Source organism: Corylus avellana, chromosome 2 (assembly GCF_965113065.1).
Source record: "Corylus avellana chromosome 2, dhCorAvel1.hap1.2, whole genome shotgun sequence".
NCBI lineage: Eukaryota > Viridiplantae > Streptophyta > Magnoliopsida > Fagales > Betulaceae > Corylus > Corylus avellana.
This window is the reverse complement of record NC_142491.1, coordinates 18,694,182-18,719,431: the sequence shown is the minus strand read 5'-3', so window position 1 is coordinate 18,719,431 and position 25,250 is coordinate 18,694,182. Positions and strand designations below refer to the sequence as shown.

The window sequence follows — 25,250 nt, the reverse complement described above, 5'->3', positions numbered from 1 at the left end:
AGCCCATTATGTACGTCACCCAACGGACACATTAGATAAAATAGTTACAGTGACTCTCCCACGTTTGCCTTTTTCTTAAAAAAAAATAAAAAAATAAAGAAAAGAAAGAGGTATATAGTCGCGCCGACGCCTCAAGGCGAAAACAGCAGGTGCGCGCTAATTTGTGGCGGAAAGGGAAATGTGGATAAGATTCCTAATTTATGCTTTCTGAGACAATGACCCTCTTCATCTCTTTCTTTGTCCCCCTCTCTACATCTTTCTTTTGTTAAAAAGAAAACAAGCCCTGCATTGTGGCCACCATTCTTTTCTTGTACATGGAGAGTTAGAAAACCAACAAAAGAAAGATGTATTTTTAAGAAGACTTGAAACACTTTGATGCTTAAGTTACATAGTATTTAGAGAGTATTTTTCCATGTTTCATATAGTGGGAGAGATGTAATTTTTTTTTTTGACATGTCTGTAGAAAGAGAGAAAAATAGGGAGAGATGGAATTTGATGTGGAGTATTCAAGAGATCTTGGGATGTGTTCTCCTTTTCATAGGAGATTTTGGTAGATATAATGTAGGTGTTTATTTGAGTAGGGTTGCTTTAGTATAACCCATGATGGATTTTATCCCCAATGCACTACCAAAAAAAAAAAGGGTATTTACCAGTGGCCACTAAACGCTGATAATTAATTAATTTTCTTTTTTACTGGCGTAAGAAGAAAAGGCTGATAAACCTAGTGTTGTAATAGACATATGTCGGCGTATAAATTAAACGCGACAAAGTAAGTCTCCAATAGACAACCTATCTTCTTATAACCCTTTTGCACTGTTCCAAGCAGACAATATACAACATACATGCATGTATGAGCTGATCAACTCATTTCTAGCCCTATCTTAGAAATTTGATCAGAAGAAAGTGCATGTATGTAGGGCTGGCAATTTTGACATGACCCGACAATCCAACATGAACACGACATTAAATTAACAGGTTTGGGTCTTTACGACCTGTTTATGTTGCTTTTAATGGGTCGTGTTACGAGTGACCCACAAGACCTTTTTTTTTTTTTTTTTTTTTTTTTTAATCTTAAAAAACAGTGAAACATAAACCTAAAAATTTTCTCTCCACTCTCTTTCTGAGTCACGTCGTCTCCCACTCCCAAAGACCCATTTCTCATTTTTCTCATTTTCTCCCTCACGGCCTCACCCTCAGTTTCTCTCATCTCTCTCTCTCTATCTCTCACGCCGCCGATGTCGCCTCCCTCTATCTCTCGCACCAACGATGCAACACAATTTGTTTTTGTAAATTTGTAAATTGTAATGATGATTTTTTTTTATTTTATTAGATTAGACAATTAAGCCTATTAACTATTAAGTGTTTTGGTGCTAGCCTGCTAGGAGTTTAATTTCAAGAGATAATTGCTAAAACTATCATTATTTCATTATTAAAAAAAAAAAAAAAAAAAAGGAAAAAGAAAAAAGAAAAAGAAAAAGTAAAAAGAGTTAAACGGATCAAACGGGTGTTGACCCGACACGACTCATTATTTCAAACAGGTCTCACGGGTTGTGTTGGGTGACCCGTAAAAATTGTCGTGTCGTGTCGTGTCTGGTGGGGCCGACCCGTTAACTAAACTGATCATGTTTTGGTGTACCTTAAATGGGTCACAGGTCGCCACGGGTCGACCTGCAGACCTGTTTTGCTAGCCGTACATATATATATGTATAGAGTAGAAGTTAGTTTTGTTTTGATGGAGAATGGTAGGACAATGTCATGATCAATGATCATAACATGGGATGGCACATGCATGCGGAAGTTGGCACTCCTCGACAAGAAGACTATCCCTTAGGGCTTAGGCCTTTGGTTAGATATATATCCTAATCACCCATTGAGTAAATGTGGACTCTTTTCAAGTACTAAAATTTGTGGTCCTCATTCCTCAAGGATATGCTTTGGTGACGAGCATTCCCTCCCATCTTGAACCCAAATTTAGGCCAGCCCAAGGAGCCCTTTCTCTCATGTATAGGGCATCCATATACCTTTCTTTGATAGTAAATGTTCTGGTTGTTAGGTAGTTGGTCGTTGTTATGTAGACACATGAAGCCAACATTGACGTTTTCTTGTCTATGAAAAAGATGTACTCGATCTTTCATTGACAAATCAAAAGATTGCATATAAAGAAAATATGTCGACAACAGTTGGGGTTGGTTGCCCGTGATTGTTGCCATTAGGCAATTCCCATCTCACATAGAAGACAAATGTGCTTAAAGTTTCATGGGCAGCATTTATTGTTGAGAAAAAAAAAAAAATAATAAGTAAAGTAGTTTTTGACCTTTTTCAAATTTTTCATTGGAGTTTCAAATTAATCGAATCGATCCTCAAGGTTTAACTATTTTATGTTGTTTCATATCCAATAATTTTGTGATAAGTGTATTCAAATTACTCATTGGAGTTTCAAATTAATCGAATCGATAGTTAAGATATAACTATTTTATGTTGTTTCATATCCAATAATTTTGTGATATGTGTATATATTGCACAATAAACTTCACCATGTCAGATGTATACCACAGTGGATTGCTATATCAGTGACACATCATAAAATGCTATTCCAATAAAAATACTTTGCCAATGAATCACAAAATCTCATGTAAAAAAAAAGTAAGGGAGGTGATGGCCGGAATGGATGACTATGCTACCAACTCATTTATTGTGGGTTCGTCCACCCCCATCTATTGTGGTAGGGATGACCTTTTGGGATTAGGATCTACTAAAATTCCTAGAAAATTTTAGTTTTTGGAATTTTGAATTCAGGCCGTCCATTTTTTATCCAATGGTCATTGTTTTGCCACGTGTTCTACTACTAATAAAATAATAAATATTTATTATTTTATTATTTTATTAGTAGTGAGACAGGTGGCAAAACAATGACCATTGAATGAAAAATAGACCGCCTAAATTTGAAATTTCAGAAACTGAAATCCTGACCTTTTGACTACCCTTTCTCACAACAGATGGCGACCACCCCATTTTCACAACAAATGGGTGATCATGCACCACGCTGCCACCCATTCCCTCATTTATTTATTTATTTATTTTTTATACATAAAAAAATATGTCTACACAAGATTTAGTGTAGACATATGTTAAACGTTAAAATATGTTAAAAACTAAAAAATGCTCCTCAAAAAATATAACGCAAATTATTTTTCAGATTATAATTATTATTATTATTATTTTCCAGGGAGGTAATTGTTCATGTATACTTTTTTTTTTCCCCCAAGTGTAGGGGTGCTAATTACAAAAATAACAAATACAAATAGTAAAAAGCTTTTAAAAAAAGTTGGGTGGCTTTGCGGTCATCTAAAGGCAGAGGCCACGGTCCAGCACCTAAACCCTAAACCCTAAAATTCACCTAAAAAGTTCTATCAAACAAACCCGAATCATCTACATCACTTCGCAGCCGAAACCATCACTACCTAAGATACTCTTCAAAACTGTGCCAAGCAATTTTACAGGCCTAGTTCCCAATATCAGGGCTTCCTAACTGAGAACCAAAATTGATCCTATGAATCACGTCATTAACTTCAAATATTAAAATACCTCCAAAAATCTTCAAAATATAGTGCAACAAACTTCAAAGAGAGTTTTTTAAAGCCTAATTGTGTTGAGTTGTTTGCATTACTCGAGTAATGAAGAAAGAGAACTGTCTCCAGACTGCACAGCAACCAACTACACTAATCTCAGATTTCTGAACTCTTATATCAAATCATGGAAAGATTGGCGTTTATATGTAACATATTGGAAACCCCCATGTTAAGGGAGCAGAGGAAGGTATATACAAGATTTGTCGCGGAATTTGTCGGGTCCTGCCTCGTGTGGCCAATCTGCATTTTAGCCATTGAGCTATTAAACCAGCAACAAATGGGAAGAGTGAGAGAGAAGCAAAGAGCTGGAACCACAACAGAGAAGATGACACCATTTCTTCAGCTGAACTTCGAGGTACTATCTGCCTGAAAAAGCTCAGGCCAATGTTAGTCAAAAAAAGGTGGTTAAAGCAACCAGAAGAGCAAAGTTGCTGCTACAACAGAGACAGCAGGGGCTATAAATTGCATATGGACCAGACCTGAGTATGAAGCACTGTTTGCATGGTGGCTTGGTATGTACATTGTGGTCTTGTTCACCAGTGGTAGCTGTGCCCCATCTTTCCGAGCTCCGAGCAATTTTTGACTGCAAATTTCCATACATGATATGTTTCTGTATTAAATGAGATAATTCTACTCTACAATGTAATATGATCACTATAGACTCAAAAGGAAGCAATTAAGGGACTTGTGACTCAATTTGATTCGATATAATAGCTGTAGGACATTATGTGTTAGAATGTATCCTTAGGGAATGGAAAATGCCCTGCCTAGATAGACTACTGTCCCCAGCTTCTTCACTACCTGAAGTTCCAATGCTATAATTACCAGAGAACTCAAACGCTACTGCATCACCTCGATCTATAAAGAATGAAAGAAAAACTAGGATAATTTCTACGAAAAAGGAGAACTTGTGAACTGCCTTCATAAATTGCTAGATTCACTATAATCTATACCATCTTGGTAATATTAGGCACAACCATTTTATGGTATTCACGTCTGTAAAAGCACTTGTAAGATTTCATTCAAGTAAAGTCATCCTAAAACACGTCTAATCAAAGGACTTGACCTTAAATGATTGTGCTGAGTAATGTATGATAGTGTGCATGCATGTACTTGCAGATGCCCCACAAAATGGTAAAACCCTTTCTTTATATATAAGTAAAGAAAATTTATAAAGTATACAAGAGAAAACAGTACCCAACAAATCAAGAATAAGATAAAAAAAAAAAAAAAAAAAAAAAAAAAAAAAAAAAAAAGAACAAGAAATCTGCATAGCTAGAGACACGAGGTAAAGCATTAGCAAAGCTCCACACAAATAAGGTTTTTGAAAAGACAGGTCTGTAGAACTGCGCTCAGTCTGTCTTGATCATTGGAGCTTTGAGCATTTCTTTCTCCCCACATGTACCAAAATGAGAAGGAATGAATTGCATTCCAAACAATAATGTTGACATTCTGGCCAACCCTCCTATACCAACACGCCAAAGGGTCGATCACCTGTTTAGGCATAACCCACTCTACCCCAAACATTTGAAAAACCATAATACATAGCTCTCTAGCGACACCACAATAAAGAAAAAGATGATATGGAGTTTCCTACTCTTTTTACACATACAACACACATCTATCACCATGATGTGGCACTTGCAGAGATTATTCAAAGTGTAATTTATCCATTCAATTTTGTTTACATATACAACACTATTGTCTCACGGGTGCTGGGATTATCTCACATCAGTTGTGGAAGGAGCTGGTGGTCACTTTATAAGTGTGAGAAAAAGCTTTATCTCTTAAGCTACCTTTTGAGGTTGAAAGAGGCTCAAGACCACCCAACACTAGTATCAGAACCCAAGTTCAACCAACAAGTCTTGGCCCAACAGTCCACGGGAGAAATGAGTTGTCTCTGCTCCGACCCAAGACCCGATGTGTGAGGAGGAGATTGTTGGGGTTATCGCACATCGGTTGTAGAAGGGGTTGGCGGTCAATTTATAAGCGTGAGGGAAAGCTCCACCTCTTGAACTAGCTTTTGAGGTTGAGAAAAGTCTAAGACCACCCAACAACGAGTAATGCTATAAATTCCTCTTGTGTTTCTCTTATGTTACTCCAAAAATAATGTGACTTTTAAAATTAGCATTGGGATTAAAAGCTACATCATTTTTGGAGTGACACAAGAAAAACTTCTAGCATTACTCTTCCTTCATTGGGCATTAATCCATACTCGAAGCATTGATCTTTCTACAATTATTTAGTCAATTTTACTACCAATAAGCCTAAATTGCAACAAACAGCTGGTTATAACTACTAGTCTAACCTAAAATCTATCATGTTGACCGTCAGGGAAATATTTGAAGAGCCTATATAAAAGGATGATCTGATTAGTTTTGACCCACCCTGTCATGTAACTGGATGGATTTTTAAGATTGCATTTCTTGTACAAATGACAAATGCAATCTCTCCCTCTCTCCCACCATCATCCCTCTACTACCTTTTTTAATCTTAATATCATACTCCAATTACTAAAAGTCAGTTGACCAGAAAAAAATAAAATGATAAATACTAGCAACATATTGTGACAATGATAGGAACCCAAGTGGTTCTATCAGTTGATAATAAATAATAAATAAGGAAAATAAAAGGATAAATCAACCGTTTGAGAGATTGAATCTCCAATTAATTACGGGTGTGTTTGTTAAAGGGTTTTGGTCCAATATTGTAGCAAAAATTGATTGATGTGAAAAAAAGTAAGAATGTTTTTTTTAAAAAAAAAAAAAGTGAAAAAGTAAGAATGTTTGGTATGGAAAAATGAAAAAAAAAAAATTGTGAACTTGGGTTCCTACCGCATCACCTCGATCTATAAAGAATGAAAGAAAAACTAGGATCATTTCTACAAGAAAGGAGAACTTGTGAACTGCCTTCATAAATTGCTAGATTCACTATAATCTATACCATCTTGGTAATATTAGGCACAACCATTTTATGGTATTCATGTCTGTAAAAGCACTTGTAAGATTTCATTCAAGTAAAGTCATCCTAAAGCACGTCTAATCAAAGGACTTGAACTTAAATGATTGTACTGAGTAATGTATGATAGTGTGCATGCATGTACTTGCAGATGCCCCACAGAATGGTAAAACCCTTTTGTTATATATAAGTAAAGAAAATTCATATAGTATACAAGAGAAAACAACCAACAAATCAAGAACAAGAAAAAAAGAGAACAAAAAATCTGCATAGCTAGAGACACGAGGTAAAGCCGTGGCAAAGCTCCACTCAAATAAGGTTTTGAAAAGATAGGTATTTAGAACTGCACTCAGTCTCTCTTGATCATTGGAGCTTTGAGCATTTCTTTCTCCCCACATGTACCAAAATAAGAAGGAATGAATTGCATTCGAAACAATAATGTTGATATGCTGGACAACCCCCCTATACCAACACGCCAAAAAAGGTCGATCACGGTCGATCACTTATTTAGGCATAACTCACTCTACCCCAAACATTTGAAAAACCATAATACACAACTCTCTAGCGACACCACAACAAAGAAAAAGATGATCTGGAGTTTCTCCACTCTTTCTACGCATACAACACACATCTATCACCATGATGTGACGCTTCCAGAGAATATTCAAAGTGTAATTTAGCCATTCAATTTTATTTACAGATACAACACTACTGTCTCACGAGTGTTGGAGTTATCCTATATCGGTTGTGGGAGGAGCTGGTGGTCACTTTATAAGTGTGAGGAAAAGCTCACCTCTTGAGCTAGTTTTTGGGGTAGAGAGAGGCCTAAGACCACTCAACACTGGTATTAGAGCCCAGATTCAACTAACAAGTCTTGGTTCAATAGTCCACAGGAGAAACAGGTAATCTCTGCTCCGACCTAGGAGCCGATGTGTGAGAATGGGAGATTATTGGAGTTATCTCATATCGGTTGTGGAAGGGGCTGGTGGTCAATTTATAAGTGAGAGGGAAAGCATCACCTCTTGAACTAGCTTTTGAGATTGAGAAAGGTCCAAGACCATCCAACAACGAGTAATGCTATAAATCCCTCTTGTGTTCCTCTTATGTTACTCTAAAAATAATGTGACTTTTAAAATTACCATTAGAGTTAAAAGCTACAAGAAAAACTTTTAGCATTACTCCTCCTTCATTGGGCATTAATCCATACTCGAAGCATTGATCTTTCTACAATTATTTAGTCAATTTTACTAAATAAGCCTAAATTGCAACAAACAGCTGGTTATAACTATTAGTCTAACCTAAAATCTATCATGTTGACTGTCAAGGAAATATTTGAAGAGCCTATATAAAAGGATGATTTGATTGGTTTTGACCCATCTTGTCATGTAACTGGATGGATTTTTAAGATTGCATTTCTTGTACAAATGACAAATGCAATCTCTCCCTCTCTCCCACCATCAGCCCTCTACTACCTATTTTAATCTAAATATCATACTCCAATAACTAAAAGTCAGTTGGCTAGAAAAACAGAAAATGAGAAATACTGGCAACATATTGTGACAATTATAGGAACCCAAGTGGTTCTATCGGTTGATAATAAATAATAAATAAGGAAAATAAAAGGATAAATCAACCGTTTGAGGGATCGAATCTCCAATAATTACAGGTGTGTTTGTTAAAGGGTTTTGGTCCAATACTATAGCAAAAATTGATTGATGTTAAAAAAAATAAGAATGTTTTAAAAAAAAAAAATGTGAAAAAGTAATAATATTTGGTATGGAAAAATGAAAAAATTTTGTTTTGTAATGATTTTTTTATTTGAATAGTAATAAAAAGTGATTGATGATGTAAAAAGTAAGAGAATGTTAAAAAAATGAAAAAAGTGAGATGAATAATGTTGAACCAAAATCGTTTACCAAACGGGGCCTACTTTGAGTGGATCAACTTTCTAATGTTACATAAAATAATCACTTATTGAATTGTCATACGACATCTACATATGTAACACTTTAGTCCCATATTGAGAGGATAAGGAATAGCCTACATAGAGTGAATGATTTATAAAGATAGTCATGAGTGCTAAGTTTCATATTGCCTAGTTCCTAAGTAAAACTGAGTTTTCTAAAGAATTCTAAAGAAGCTCCAAATTGACTAGTCTTTATGAGGTTATAATGCATATGTGATTAGTGTTTTTCCCTAGTTGTTACAACATCCTTTTATAGAGAGGATTGCAGTTTATTCTAGCAAAATGATTATTACCTAATCACCTACCAATGAAAAGATTGCGATCATGCAATTATTATAGAATAATTCCAAAAAAAAATATTATGGGGATATAATGGGGATCCTATTAGAATTTAGACAAACCAAACTATCTTCCAATGTGACCTTGAAGTTAAAAAGGACCCCTAGTGGGTCAGGCACATCCTGATCCATGTGCTCACAATCATACAGGAAAAAGAGATATGTTATGAGAAATCCTATTATGCCCTTAAGATTCATGATAAACAATAAGGAAGATATTTATTAAAGGAGAGTATAATAGCAGCAGGCAAATCAATCATTTATTAATAGAAAAGGACGGTTCGTTGTGAAGCCTTAAGCCTTGGTCATTAAAAATTAAAGATAAAGATAAAAATTATTGGTGGGGTTACCTTCTTTAGTGCCGAAAGCATCTACTATTTGATAGTTTAAGCATCACTACAAGGACATGTTAAGTGAAAGTTACTGGTTAGGGTTATTCATCAAATTACAAATTTGTCCTAGAAATGAAGATGAAATTCAAACCGAACTATTTTTTTTCCAAATTGGGTTGGGGGATTGTTAAATTGTGATTTTTTAGGGGGTACCTCAATCGGTTGCAGAGCACGTCTCATGAAGTTGAGGTTACTAGATCGAATCTATTTTTCCCATTTCCTTTTTCTTATGCCGACATATTAAAAAATAAAGTGATTGTGGCAAAAAAGACATATAGGTCCAAATTTTGTGCACCATGGAGTATGAATATGCAAAACATACCCCACTTTTAATTAGGCCCCACAGCTCAATAAAATTCTCCATTTCATTATCTACTCTATCATTCATACAGAAAAGAAGGTGAAATTTATAGAACGTGCCAGCGAGGCAAATCGTGCATCCTAACAAATTGACTAAACTAACCCCCAGATTTCCATAAGATACCAATGCAAAATAACTCGTATGATAGGGTTAATCCGTAATTTTTACCTGGTATAAGGTGACGGGCAGAATACGATCATGTAATCGGCGGAGGCACACGTGAAGGTACTGGTCTTATCATCGTACGCGTAGCTATACGCGCGTGGGCAAATGTACTTGAAGAACAGTGAGTACATCGACGGCCCACACGTGTCAGGCGTAGCGAACGCCTCGCTGCAACAAAACCTCGGATCGCCGAGCGCCTCGCACGCACTCCTGCACGCCACCACCCGACCCCCACTCGCCACACGGAGCTCCTTCGGACACGCGCCGTTCAAGTCCACTAAACATCCGGTGGCGCCACATCCGCCTCTTGTACCTATTAAATTATCAATTATTTTAAATGATATAATAAATTTAATTAAAATTAAAATTTTAATATTCCACACAAAATGAAAATAGATATCATATTGGCTACAATAAAATTTTTTAAATTAATAGAAAATAATAAATTTAATAGTACCTCCTTTTGGTAGAACAAGCATCGGGAGGTTGTAGCCGTCGACGAGGCTCACGTCGTAGAAGTCCAGCCCGTTGGCGCCATTTAGCGTGAATTCTGCCAGCGTGGCAGGAGGCTTTGCCCCAGAGCCAGCGCACTGTAGCATCCCAGACCCACAGTCGCCGGTGAGGCATGAGAGCTTGCCGCTGGAGTCTCGGCCACAGTGGGTCCGACCCCACATCCGACCCGACCATGACTTGGGTATCGTTATGGTCTTGGACTTGCCGCTCTTGAGGGCGAACCCGGTGGTGGGGAGCTGTGGCGCGTTGGCGCCGGATAGCAGGCCGGGCCATATCGTGCGCCGGCACTTGTTGACTATCTTGAAGGAAGCGGAGTGGACCTCTGCGAGAACCAAAAGTGGAAAAAACACGAAGTGGGTCAGAAGGAAATGGAAGAATTTAGAGAAATCGTACGTTGTGGGTGTGAATTTGTGTGATTACCTGAGAAGAAAGAGATGGTGAGGAGAGTGAAAACGGCGGCGGAGAGTAGCAGACGGAGACCCATTGGACTGAAGAAGACGAGGGTTGAAAATTCGAGCAAGAAAAGGTGGAGTTTGAGTTGGAGAGGCGCAAAGAACTCTACTTTTCTTGCGAAGTGCGAAGGGTCACTGAACTCTGCTGCTGCTTCTTTTTTGCTTTTGACTTTTGTCTTTGTTTTTTTTTTTTCTGTTTTATACATTTGTCATTTGTATTTTTTGGTAATTAATTAATTAATTTTGGGTAAAGCTGATGATAACGGTGGATAAAAAAGTTATTAATAAATAATTTTATTTACAATTTTTATAGACTAAAAAGTAATAATGGTTTTGTTTATTGGTGTCGTAACATACAAGAGAATACGTGATTGTGATTATTATTTATACAAATATTATAAATTTAATGGTTGATGATAAACCAGCTAAACTTTACACAGTAAACGATGAGCTGATGTTTGACTACAAATTCTACAATCGAATGATCCCAAACCAGATAAATAAATATGGGTCCCACCCTCCACCTCATTATTTTCTAAAGCTCAGCTTCAATTTTAAAAAAGAAAAATGGGGGAAGCCATGACTCCGATGATGTTAGCAACCACACAAGCATTTGAGGATTTCTCAAACCGAAACCTGTTTTCTAAAAACAATGTTAAAAATTATATTTTCATTTTATCATTATCGCATTCAACTGATGTGACAACATTAATCAGCTATTAGATCAACTATTATTATAAAAAAAAAAAAAAAATCAACGACTAATTGGCACTCTTGCATTAGCAGAGTGAAATAATGATTGAATAGAAATGTATTTTTAACTTTCCTCTTTCAAACGTGACCGCACTTTGATTAGCAAATTATCAGGGATATTCGTTAAGAAATGTTATCTGCACTTCCAACTTTACGCTTTCCTATGTAATAGTGAAAATTACTACTAAATTTTGAACAAATGGTGATGCATTATGATTAAATAGATAGTCACCAACTCCTCCTCCCCTCTAAAAACATTCCCATCCCTCTGTTTCCCCCCTCGTGTAATTTGAATCAAGTGTCATCTTAGACAACATTCATACCCGACCTCTCTTTCTTTTGTTCTGATTGTTTTTCCTATTTGTGAAGAAGAAAAAAAAAAAAAAAAAATCAGAGAATCAAATATGGTATTCTTTATACATTTCTTTAAACTTTACTAATGCATTAACTACGTATAAGAATTTTACACATGAAAAAGAAAAGTTAAAACAAAGAATGTCTAAAATCAAGTTTACTTTCCCTGTTGGTTCAAAGGAAGATGAAGGATGTTTGATGTTTCCAAATAAAAAAAAAAAGGAAGATTAAGGACAGGAAGAATCCGAGAAACCAAAGCAGGTAACCTTAGGGTTTTTTTTTTTTTTTTTAAAGAAAAAACATTTGGTTGAACAAAAAGAAACAATAGGTCATAGTTCTGATTTAGAACGAATAAAACAGACTTTTTTTTTTTTTTTTTCTTGAATGATGACTAACAATTCTCAACAGTCTGCCAAGGAGAAAAACCTTTATAAAGTTCATAAACAGAACTTCTACAACAGAAGAAAACAACTGTCTTGTGAAGTTTGTGCCCTAACTTTCTAAGACTTGTATGGAGGAATATATAAGAAACTGAAATTACATTTATAAGGCAAACTATACCTGCCATAGAGACCTCAACCAGGTTAATCGCCGGTGTCCTTTTATTGTCATGAATGCAACTGCATTTTTATCATCCCTAAGAACATTAACAGCCTTTGTAAACTCAGTGTCATCCAACTCTTCCAACTGCTGCAAGTCTTCCAGGCATTTCTGATACAAAGTTAATTCATTTGATGCATTCCTTTGCATAGCATTCAACTTTGCTGCCGAGAAAAACCCATATAGAGCATTTTCAATGGTCTCCCCAACTTTATAGGCAAAGCATGCTCTTTTCTTACGACCCGATGATGTCCGAGCAAAGGATTTGCGCTTCTTGTGTTGTACGTCATTTGTACGGATTATTGAATCTGAATCCAGGGCACCATCAACTACTTGCGTAGGTAGGTTAGTGGGCTCCGAAGATCGCACAGTTTCTGTGTTGCTATTCTCCTCCTCAGTTTTCGCAGGTACTCCACTTGGAAATTGGTATTTGCCGTTTGCTCTTTCTCCTGCACCAGATGTGTCAACAATGGCAGGAATATTTTGAAATAGCATTGAGAAATGGAAGGGAAGTTCAGTTACCTTCAAAAATGACTGACATTTGTTTATAAAGAGGAAAGCTCCTTCGTCGAAATGGCCGTGCTTCACTTCGTACCTATAATTATATGTCATAAACGTCTTCCAGCGCATCCAAATTTCAAATTAAATTTATACGTATTGCAATATTAAAAATTATAATATCTACATACCGCAATATAGCTTTCCCAAACTTTATCATCAGCTACAACCATTTGTCGAGTTTCATCCCAGCCAAATCCAATATGACCAAGCAAGGTTTTAACAACACCATAATCTTTCTTCATCACATTGTAACGGTTTTTTATCTGCTTCTCTTCTAAATTCAAGCCAAACTTCTTATTGAAATCATGTGTAACAGATTTAATTACTTCATTCTTGAAGTCATTGTAAGCAGTCCTTCCACAATTGTGTTGCTCAATGAAAACCTCAACCAAATAGGCATCACGAGATGGTGTCCACTCTGCCTTGGTTCGACCTGGGATTCCATCTTGTACAGCAGACATCTTGACTTCTGCCCACTAACAAGAAAAAAAGAAAATAATAAATAGACCTAGTCAAACACAACAGAGATTGCTGAATCAAGGAACAAATAATCAAACCAAGACTTCTAGTGTAAAAACATTGGATCCATGCTGGAAACTCCATGTAGGTTTACTGAATCAAGTTTTCTTCAAGTTCTTTATTAATTCAGGAAAGAATAACAGTGAAACATAGCGCATGAAAAAATAGGTCTAGTAATTCAGGCTTAGTTTTGTATGTTCCTCTAAAATGATTAATCTATCAAAATTCAAAACCAAATATGTAAACTTGACACCATAAACTGAGGACTATTGAGATAACATGAATATATTCATTCCCCTCTCACAAAAGGAATCTAGTGAAGCTCAATCTTCCCAATGAAAAGTATTGATAGATTCCTAATTGCCTAATTTTTGAAAGCATTCTATAAATCCATTCTGGTGGATATAATCTTTAGCAAAAGAGAGGAGTGAGGTGGGAGTTCTGTAAGTATCCCTATCTCATTGGATCATTACCATCTTGCATTCCTCTAAAACTTGAAATTTAAATTTGGTTGCTGATTATAAATTTCAGCCACCCCTACTTTTCTGATTATAACATAACATGAAGTTTATTCCACTTGATTTCTTTTTATTTCTCTAAAATCATAAATACATAGACATAACAAACTTGCACGTCATCAAAATTGAAACCCTATATGGGTTTTGGAAGGACTTGACACTGCTACTTATTTTCCATAGGTAAGTTAATGTTCCACAACCAATTGAACCATTTTTGAGGAAGTATCCGACAACTCCAAGAACCCCAATGACAAATATTAGCATCCCAAAATCTTTGGTAAACAACCAAACACCAATCAAAGAGCCCCTTTACTTATGATCGATTCCTATTGTGCCTTTTGTGCAGATAAATGACAATAAAAAATGATCTTAACATTACAAAGCAGTGAGACCCAAATGCATAACTAGCAAACTCAGTTTAGAAAGATAAAAATTAGCTGCTGGTTTCAATCCTCCGCAATATTGTCCTCAGTTTCACTCTTAGCTACTATTCAAATTTCTTCGAAATTCCAATACTACATAACGGCACCCACAATCATAAAACCCAAGTATAAATATGCAATGCGATATTAAAGCCACTATAAAACCCATAAATAATTTATGCTACCCACTGTTTGGTTAGTGAGAAAACCCACAAGAAAGTACACAAACTAGAACTTTGCATCAACGTTTTAGCTGTCAATTCGACTTCAAGCAGTAAACAAATATTAAAAAAAAAAAAAAACCAAAGGGAAAGCCCTTGAGGGTTCAGTTCTAGAGTTAGACAGACACAGGCACCCTCTTAAGGTTGAAAATTTCCTTATTTCCTACTTTCCCACATTTTCTCAGTAACCAAACGGAGCATATAACATTTAAACTTTGGCTAACATACGGAGAGATAACTACAACTGGTTACCTGATCACTCGCCTGGACCAATGGTGATCGGAGATCGGAGCTCCGGTGACCGGGAACGAGCGAAGCGACTGGGCGCTAAAGTGCGCCTAGTGCGTAGATTAACGCTTAAGACGAGAGAACGAGGAAAACCAAACGGCACGTTCCGTGGGGGTTTACCGTTATGAATGGGGCATGGGCTATGATCAACCCACGTTTTGCCATGTCAATGGTTTCTTGGATAATCCTAGCCGTCCAAAGAACAGTGTCAGATTTTTGCTTAGTTAACATATTGGGGGAGGTAGTAATTAATTATCCTCCTTATTAGTGATGTGTAATAAAGATAAAGAGTAGTCAGTTCTTTGTTGGATTAGAATATCTTTTAATTAAAGTGCTCAAATTACAGTACAATTCAAGTAACCTACAGATAAGAGACAAGATGTTTACCTGTACGGGCAAATGAGCCATACATCTAAGATTCTAAAGTTACGTGAAACAAGTAAGCTTTATAATTATTTTCAGCGGGTTACCGGAATGCCAAATTTTAGTTTTATTCGACTACCCTAATTGTAAAAATTCTAATTTGTCTTTGATACAAGGAGTCGTTTAGGCCTTAAACCGCTCAATTAAAGCACCCTAAGTTCCCATTTCCCAATTGATTTGTGTTTGTCACTCATGAGAGATCACATGGAGCCATGTTTTCAAGGAAAAAAAAATTGTGCACATTTAGGCAATGATCATGTTTCTTAATGCTTAAACTTGGGGTGGCCTCTGTTGCTGCAATTAACTAGACAATTTTCGTTATAGTGGTCCTCAAATAAACCCTTTCATTTGCTAAAACTGTGTGCAAAATAATGGAAAATGTATGATTGTGTAAACAAATTGGGTTTTACTGTGGCCTTGAATGCCCTAACAGTTGTCGACTAATAATGAATCAGCATATATTGCAATTGCATTTGTAGGGTTGTGGGCAGGCAAGCTCACATGATTCAAATACCAAAAGTCTACTTAATTCCAACATTGATCCATTAATTTGAAAGTACCAAACACACATGGCAGGAAATCTATTCTCAAACCATGATCGTAATACATACCCATAATTTATAAATAAACCGTGCCCCTAACTTCAAGGATAAGTCGTGTTTTAATGCAAGTAGACATGGGGTGAGTTATTTAAAAAAGGCAAAAAACAGGTAAACGAAACTTTTGGTCTCTTTCCCCAAATCTTTATTGACTTAAGTATCAGAGGTATCCTCTATTAAGCTTCATTGCCTTTTTTTTTTTTTTTTTCTTCAAAATTGTTCAAATTAATCCGGCGTGTGACAAGATGTCACAAGGAAATTGGGCAAATGGGTTACCTTATTTTGTTTTGTGTAGCATTTTGAGGTACAGATCCAACTCATAAATGGGCCAGTTGTGGTAACAACTTCAGACCAAATTTCTAACTATGATCAAGTGTAGTAACAAGAGATGCTGTAAAGCAAACTTTAGTACTTTGTGCTCTTTTTCATGTCCAAATGCAGCTTTAGTGGTGTGATCAAAAGGGCACTAAAGAATCCTTTGAAAATAGGATTCTTTGGTCCAGAAATTTGCTCTCAGCATGGAGGCCATAAAGGCAAACGAGCATGATGGTGTTTGTGGATAAATGGCTCCTACTCAATCATACTGCAGCAATAAAAATAGGCAGCCCATACTCTCTGTTAATGGAGTTGACCACCATTGAATTGATGCACAGCACAAGACCAAGGACCCACATTGTGTATCTGCAATTCAAGTCAATGCTGGTTTTCAATCCTATCCCACTTAAGTACCAAAAGGGAAAGGTGTTTCCTCATCAAAACCAAAAAAAAAATTCTCAGCATGATGGGAGAAGAAGAACAGCAAAAGTTTGACCCTTATGGAACTTTAATCATTGCCAATTAAGGATCATAATCTATATTAACTGACTCTAAGCAAATGTATCACTAAATTTAGCCAAAAATGAAGGCATGAGAGCAAGATAATGAGGTATTAAATTACATGTGTCCTGTTTCATTTGGTATACAAATCATTGAGAGTGGATTTGAATCTGATAATTGATGACTAGAATGATGAGCTTCTGCTCAACATTCTTCTTGCATTCCCACTCCAACTCAAATAATAATTCCTTGGGAAATTATTGTTCATCATAGGATGAGTTAGCGTGAGATCTTTGACAGTTCCACCCAACGGTTGGGGCTGGCTGGCGTGCCAAGACCTTTGCCACGCTGCAGGATTATTAGTTGCTTGTGTTTGTGTTCCTAATAAGTATGACTAGTAATTAACCTTTTTTTGGAAGGTTTGGTTCTTTCTGAACCAAAATTATCACAATTCAATCATATGTTTTTTTTTTTTAATGGTTTCTCCCCCCTTAAGTACTCCAAATATAGATCAATGACAAGATCATTCGTTACACTTAACATGCTTTGTCTACATATGCTATTATGGTAGCCGAACTCTCATTCCCTTCTCCTCATGTGCAATGCTGGTTTATCAGAGGACTAAATAACAGCTAATGATAGGAAAGTTATTTTATGGGAAGGGATTGTCTAGGGCATGCACTTTTTGTTTTTTCTACAATCCTTCATGAAAAGATATCAAAAGAATTTCGTACTACGATTAGAATATTAATTTAAATTATTAAATCCATCATTTCGTATATATTAGGGAGATTGATACTTTGAGAAGTCCTTTTAATGAGATCATAACATAGTTTGTTGAGACATCGCACAACCCAAAACCTTAAGTCTATGGATTTATGCCCAACAATACCATATTAATTAACAGTCGCACTTCTTACATCTTTTTAATGTGTGACTTTATCCATTCACACTCACACACACAGAGACATATATATATATATATATATATATATATATATATATATATATATATTCAACAATCTCCCCCTTATGTGTGAGTCCATCATCACATTGCTACACTTCCCCTCAAATACCAGTCTTTTATCAATCTTATAGACCTTCTCCAAGATCACTTGTACGCTAAATGGTTTTTGCCCGCACCACACGTACACCTTTGTCCCTACTCCATGTACTCTCGTTGTGCCTATGCCATGAACTTTTTTGCTCATTTTCCATGGACCCTCGTTCAAGCTCACAACTTACACGTGTTCTAACTTCACAAACCACTGTCAAACACGTGCCATGAACCTTTTTGCTCGTTCTCCAGAGACTCTCGTCCATGCTTTCAATTTGTAGAACCACTATTAAGCCATGCCACGAACATTTGCCCTTCACTCCAAGGACGCTCATACATGCTTGCACCTTACACCCTCCAGTGCCCTTTGTCTAAGCATGCGCCACTCCACCATACCCACACCACCATCGGTTTTGATACCACTTGTTAGGAAGATAGATATGTTGGAGAGTCTTTTTAGTGAGATCATAGCATACTATGTTGAGATATTACATAACTCAAAAGCTTAAGCCTATGGGTTTAGACCCAAAATGTTATATTAACCACACACACTCCTTACATTTTTTCAATGTTTGACTTTATACTTTTACACACACACACACACACACACACACACACACATATATATATATATATATTTGTAGTGATTTAAAATAATATTAGAGTAGAGATCATGAGTTCGAATTCTGAATCAATACACGAGCACCATTTTGCTTATGTGGTCATCTTTTTCCATTTCTCCCAACATATAGAAGGGATATGGTTAAAGAACCAACAAAAAAGAAAGCTTTTAAGGAAGACAAGCATAAAGGCACTGTTTCATTCGGGGTGAATAAGGTGACCACTAACATTTGAATGTCCTCAGGAGCCGGGAGGCATGCACCAATCAAGCAATATTGCTAAGAGAGACACCATACAACATTAAAGTAATAGAACTTTTTGTGCTACAATAAGATGTAGGAGTAAAGCAAAATTTTATTAATAAAGACATCATTTTGCTTTGAAGTTGTTTCCAAATCTGCACACCTGGCAGGCTGAAGCTAAATATCATCAGATACCATTCAGCAACCACTAGTTTATATCTAGTTGATCCAACGGTAACAGATTAGAACTGTAATCTCCATTCATTTGATAATAACCATCAAATTAGGGGCTCAGTGAAGGGGATCAAGGGCGGGAAGATTATGTTACAAAATCAAACATGAACAAAATTTGGTCCGTTGTGCTGTAGTACATGTGGTCAAGGAGACAGTAGCTACAGGGAATGTTTCTGGTCCCGGAGACTAGAAAGCATGACAACACAAGTAGTAGATGTGGGTGTCCAACAAGGCCTATGAATATGTTGCACTGCACCAAAACAGAGCTTTTTAGACCATGAACTCTCATGCTTTTCTCATAATATCATTTTATAGGTAAGAGGGTTTTCTTAATTTATAAGAAGACAAACTCATTATGGTTTATCATCATGAGATGAAAGAAAGATAATCAATAATCTCTCAAGGTCACTTGTTTCAAATTCAAAAGGTAGACTTAGACCAAAAGACAATAGAAGAGGGATTATAGAGGGGTAAATGATAGTACTTTACCTTTTAATTAATATTGCAAGTACCCCCCATGTTTGAAATTTTGTACTCATTTGATCTACTATTTTATGTGAGTTTTTTTTTTTTTTTTTTTTTTTTTTTTTTTTTTTTTTATAACCAAAAACATGTATTCCTCACCATAATCCCTTAAATCTATAACTCTTTTCTTTTGCTTTGAGAGGCTCTAGTTTCCACACTGTTTGTCCCAAGTATGTGCCATTTGATTTGCATATCCTTCCATAGCAATTTTTACATTTTTCAAGCCCCATAGCACAACTTTAACAAAAATCCTCCTCCGGATCTAGAGTTGCTCAAAAAACCAAATAAGTATCCAACAATTTTAGGGTTTTTGGATCAATAGTTAGGACCTTAACCTCACGTCACAGGTCCAAATCATAAAAAATGCGACTCAATAGAGTAAACCGTTATAGATGTTGCATTCGGTGGTATGGAAAAGTGTTGCGCTCCTAAAGCTTAAGGGTACGTTTAACCAAATCAATATCCAACAACCCTCAAGCTTTTGAATCACCCTTAAAAGAGAAGATCTAGTTGCCCTTAGCTTCAAGAAAAGAGGAAAAAATACAAGTAATTAAAATGCAAGAATATTAAGGAAACGTTCCCAAGAGGAAGCCGATTTCCAAGGGCACATGGTGGTGTAACAACATTCTAAATATCTCGTCATATTGTCCATATGTTTTGTCACATAATATATTTATGCAAAACTCCATGTGAATAAGTAATTAATGTGAAAAATATTAGTTGTTATGATAAGTGAGAACTTTGAAATGGGGGTTTGGATTTAGGGGGGCGGATTCTCGAGTCCACAAAGCTTAGGCCATGTGATAAAAGCAGCTTTTTCTTCTTCTTGTAAAGCGACCACGCCCGTTTGGGTGCAATCATGTGGTCTACTTTGTTATAATTTCCTTCACTTCTTCCCTCGCAATTTTCTTTTTTATCCTTCGTCCCCCACTAAACTACCTTCTTCTTCTACATAACTATTACTGAACTAATTAAGAAACTCTTCAATTAATTTTACTCCCCCCCCCCCCCCCACACACACACACACACACAATATATCTAATAATAAGTGAGTGGGGGAAAGTGATTAAAAGAATTCCCTCAAACCCGCTAAATTAAGCTCCGTTTGTTTTGGCGTAAAATAATTTTTAGAAAATATTTTTGTATTTTTAAATATTTGGTGCGACAGAAAATAATAATCAACTACAAATATTTTTTATTTGGCCGAAAAAAGTCTCTTTAATTTTTTTTAATTTAGTTTATTAAATTGACAAATATTAATTTGCAAAAGAGAAAGAAAAAACTTTGTACCAACTATGGGCACAAAATAGGCCAAATTTCAAAGGCAACCGGCCATAAAACAGGGATAGTTTAGGAAGACCACGAAGGAATGTGGTAATTAAATATCAGCTCGGGAAACGGGAAACCCGCTCGTGCGGACAAGGCACTCACGCTCACTAAACAAATAATTAGTTTAAACAAATTGCAATTATAATATTATTAATTAGCTAAACAACAAAAAATAAATTAAATTACAAAAAAGGGGTCGAGAAGCAGAGGATTTCGCCAAAAGGCCCCCCCGCAAACAAAAAGCGGATTCACTGCACTCGCTTCCCAAAACCGCTCTCTAAAATAGCTTTCAAACACAGCCTTTCCCACCCTTCGAGAACCCTTCGTGTCTTTGTATATATATATACACCCTCCTCCAAGCCCCTCCTCCATATCTCCCCATTTTGCATTGAATCCCACCATCTCCAATAACAGAGCCAAAGAAGAAAGATAACAGAGGAGTGCATGACAGACATCATGGCATCTGATAAGGTAGTGGAGACGGTGATAGTGGGCAATTATGTTGAAATGGAGACAGAAGGGAAGCCCAAGGATGTCAAAACCAAGTTGTCTAAGTTCTTTTGGCATGGGGGTTCCGCATATGATGCTTGGTTTAGCTGTGCTTCAAACCAGGTAATTAACTAAAATTTACCATCTTTCTTAATTTCTCTTTGAAAAAAGATTGTGTTTTTGATGTAGTTTGCTAAATATGGTTTCTGGGTTGTTTTTGTTTTTTGGTTTGTTGCAGGTGGCTCAAGTTCTGCTTACTCTGCCATACTCATTTTCCCAGCTGGGAATGCTGTCTGGCATACTCTTTCAGCTCTTCTACGGGTTGCTGGGGAGCTGGACTGCATATCTCATTAGCGTGCTCTATGTAGAATACAGAACCAGAAAAGAAAGGGAAAAAGTTGATTTCAGGAACCATGTCATCCAGGTTTGGTTTCACGCCTTCAACCAACTTGATGAAATGAAAAAAAAGACGAGCTTCTTTTTTTTTCCTCTTATTTTTGCAGTTTTCTCACATGGGGGGTTCCATGTTCTTAACATTGTAGTGGTTTGAGGTTCTTGATGGGCTGCTTGGAAAGCACTGGAGGAACGTGGGCTTGGCATTTAACTGCACTTTTCTTCTGTTTGGATCTGTCATTCAACTCATAGCTTGTGCAAGGTATACCTGCCAATTCTGACCCTAGCTTTAACTCTATCCTCATTTTATATGAATTTAATCTCCTGATAAACAACTGTACTACCAAATTAATCTCATCAAATATTTCTGCAACTGGGTATCTTTTTTTATTGTTGCAGCAACATATATTACATAAATGATAATCTGGACAAGAGGACTTGGACCTACATCTTCGGAGCTTGCTGTGCCACCACTGTCTTTATTCCTTCCTTCCACAACTACAGAATTTGGTCCTTTTTAGGCCTTGTCATGACCACTTACACTGCTTGGTATCTCACCATTGCCTCCCTCCTCCACGGCCAGGTAAATAATACATGTTAGCGTTTTTCACAGTCATATAACAGTTGTTTTTGTTATGTTTTTGTACTATTAATTTCTGCTAAGGACTATTTAATGTGTGTATTCTTCTGCAGGTTGAGGGTGTTAAGCATTCGGGTCCGTCCAAGCTGGTGCTATATTTCACAGGGGCCACAAACATTCTCTACACATTCGGGGGACATGCTGTTACTGTGTAAGACAAGCTCGAATACAGAAATCAGTGTTTTTTACGTTATTTACGAATATGCTCATGTATCTTGCTCCTCATTTGCCTGTTGACCCTAGTGATAGATCGTGACAGAAATATAAAATAATAATTAGAAATATGAAACAAATTAAAAGGGCTAAATGTCATTTTGAAAGTGACTGAACCTTCATGCCCATAGACATGATCTAACCATGTGATCATCTAATGGCCAATATTCTTTTATCTGAAGGGTTATTATTATTTCCGAAATATTCCCAATTATTATAAAAACTTGTTATTCCTTGATTGCCCTTCTTAGGCGTGGGAGGGGGAAAAAGTAGTCCTTTTTTTTTTCTGTTCTTGGGAAACCTTCTCTTCCTTTTTCATGTAGAAAGCCAATACTCTTTTCTTTCTTGCTTTTGCTTTTATCATGAGAAGAGGCCAATGGGGGGTCCAGATTGATCAGTGAATCCTAGATCGACACCAAAAGATAAAAACACTCAGCCAGCTGGTTTTCTTGTCATGTTCATATATATTTCATGTAAAAATAACCAAAAGAAATCCTCTTACTTACTACATCATGGGCCTTGTGACAAAGCTCTATAGAGCCCTTTTCCCATATATATATATAGAGGATGCTTTCTTTTACAATATTTATAGGAATTCTTTGTAAGACCCATATAATATATATAACCCAAGGTTGAATTAGCATTAATGTCCATTGCAGTTAGGTTTATTAAACTGTTCAAAATACATGTCATTAATTACTGCTAGTGCATGTGCTAGCAATGGCTGAAGATGATAAATTTTTTGGTTGTACGTGCAGGGAAATCATGCACGCAATGTGGAAGCCTCAGAAGTTCAAGGCCATATACTTACTGGCTACCCTGTATGTGCTCACACTGACACTTCCCTCTGCATCAGCAGTATATTGGGCATTTGGAGACTTGCTTCTCGACCACTCCAACGCTTTCTCTCTGCTCCCAAAATCACCCTTCAGAGACATGGCTGTCATTTTAATGCTCATCCACCAGGCATGCACATATAATTAATACAAATTAATTGATTTTCTTCTAGGAATTACTAAATAATGATAATTTAATCTTTTTGGGGGTTTGTGCAGTTCATAACATTTGGGTTTGCATGCACGCCCTTATACTTTGTGTGGGAAAAAGCCATAGGTATGCATGAGTGCAAGAGCCTCTGCAAGCGTGCGGCAGCAAGATTGCCTGTGGTCGTCCCCATATGGTTCCTGGCCATCATCTTCCCATTCTTTGGTCCCATCAACTCCACCGTCGGATCACTTCTCGTTAGCTTCACTGTCTACATCATCCCCGCTCTGGCCCACATCTTCACCTTCAAATCTGCGGCTGCACGAGAGGTACCATACCATTACCCTAAAATATCTTGCTCCATTTACACCATAGTGAGCCATTTGCAAGCACCCCAGAAACACAAAACTTTTTTCAAACATAAGTGTCAGATGTTTGACTGAACATGAACAGAGAAAGAATTAAATTTGTTATTTAAGAAAAATGTTTTGTAAAGAATAAGGAAAACAGCTTGGTTGCGTAAGGTCACAGTCTAGCAGACCAGCTGCGGGGCACTCTCCCAAACTGATAATATGTCGGATTTTGCTGTTTCAAATTATCTGAAACTCTTGTTCACTAAATGCCCATGAGAAAAAGTCATAAATATTGGCAGCTACAATTCATAAAGGCACGAGATTCGTGCTGCAACGATGATCCAGAATATCTGTTCGTACCCGATTCCCATGTCGGGGAAAAAATTTCCCCTGTTCAGCCTGCAACTCTTGTATTAATGCATTAATACATACAAATAAACTGATGGGATGCACTGATTGATTGGAATTATACGGTCTAACGGTTTGTGATCAACGGTTGTGATGCAGAATGCAGTGGATCGGCCACCAAAGTTCGTGGGGAGATGGGTGGGGGCGTATACGATCAATGTGTTTGTGGTGGTTTGGGTGTTTGTTGTTGGCTTTGGATTCGGTGGGTGGGCTAGCGTGACAAATTTCGTACGCCAGATTGACACATTTGGGCTCTTCACAAAGTGTTACCAATGCCCTCCGCCGCTACCGCCGCCACCTCACCTACTGAATGCCACGGCGCCGCCTCCGCTCCACCACCCCGGCCACCATCACAGCCCTTGATTAGTCCACGTACACCCACTTGTGCTGCTGATCAGTTACCTCCAATGGCTTCACATATCAGAATCACTAGCTACCTAAACGCCATGGCCCATGATGATCATGTTATGTCATTGCATCTTTTGCTTAATTAGAAAATAGACAGAGGAGATAAATGCATTTGGCCAATAGCCATTTCCATCCATAAAAAAGCACAGATCTTGTTCTGCTTCCTGTAACTTTCTCTGTCTCTTTTATTTAGTTTAGGGTCTCTGTTATTTCAAAAAAAAAAAAAAAAAAGAGTTGTATGAAATATTGAAATATTCGGAATTTCTCTTTCTACATATAAACAATCATTACCCTCTCTTTCTATAAACAATCCAATAATGCAGAGATAATGGTGGTCGGGGGATTTTTCACATAACAGTGTTGCGGTCAACTATAAACAATTACGTCGCGTGTTTTAAGTAATTTTTGCTGCATCATATAATCGGTCAGTATAAAATGAATATGATAAATAAGAAAAAAAAAAATATATATATATATATATATATTTATAGTTGAAGAGGATCTTA

At 36.8% G+C, this 25,250-nt stretch overlaps 3 protein-coding genes across 5 annotated transcripts; 1 reads left to right on the top strand and 2 right to left on the bottom strand.

Moving 5' to 3' along the window:
* Positions 1–3,867: 3,867 nt before the first annotated feature.
* Positions 3,868–10,936, bottom strand: LOC132167855 (Pathogenesis-related thaumatin superfamily protein). Of its 3 annotated transcripts, XM_059578889.2 has the most exons (5): positions 10,743–10,936; positions 10,267–10,644; positions 9,813–10,122; positions 4,109–4,212; positions 3,868–3,995 (listed from the first exon to the last, which is right to left on the bottom strand). In XM_059578889.2, exons 1-5 carry the CDS (start codon positions 10,804–10,806, stop codon positions 3,988–3,990), a joined length of 864 nt encoding a protein of 287 aa, XP_059434872.2. In that variant the 5' UTR covers positions 10,807–10,936; the 3' UTR covers positions 3,868–3,987. The 3 variants fall into 3 exon arrangements, with proteins under 3 accessions (XP_059434872.2, XP_088369253.1, XP_088369254.1); XM_088513127.1 differs by lacking the exon at positions 3,868–3,995 and having other exon boundaries at positions 4,002–4,212; XM_088513128.1 differs by lacking the exons at positions 3,868–3,995; positions 4,109–4,212 and having other exon boundaries at positions 9,809–10,122.
* A 1,355-nt stretch (positions 10,937–12,291) lies between these two features.
* On the bottom strand, positions 12,292–15,126 carry LOC132167018 (uncharacterized). Its single transcript, XM_059577909.2, has 4 exons — positions 14,975–15,126; positions 13,171–13,518; positions 13,004–13,076; positions 12,292–12,930 (listed from the first exon to the last, which is right to left on the bottom strand). The coding sequence occupies exons 2-4, from the start codon at positions 13,501–13,503 to the stop codon at positions 12,437–12,439; spliced, it is 900 nt and encodes a 299-aa protein (XP_059433892.1). The 5' UTR covers positions 13,504–13,518; positions 14,975–15,126; the 3' UTR covers positions 12,292–12,436.
* A 6,033-nt stretch (positions 15,127–21,159) lies between these two features.
* On the top strand, positions 21,160–24,981 carry LOC132167057 (auxin transporter-like protein 2). The gene is made up of 8 exons (XM_059577952.2): positions 21,160–21,468; positions 21,584–21,769; positions 21,888–22,000; positions 22,138–22,321; positions 22,432–22,529; positions 23,350–23,557; positions 23,647–23,904; positions 24,436–24,981. The coding sequence occupies exons 1-8, from the start codon at positions 21,301–21,303 to the stop codon at positions 24,697–24,699; spliced, it is 1,479 nt and encodes a 492-aa protein (XP_059433935.1). The 5' UTR covers positions 21,160–21,300; the 3' UTR covers positions 24,700–24,981.
* Positions 24,982–25,250: the final 269 nt, after the last annotated feature.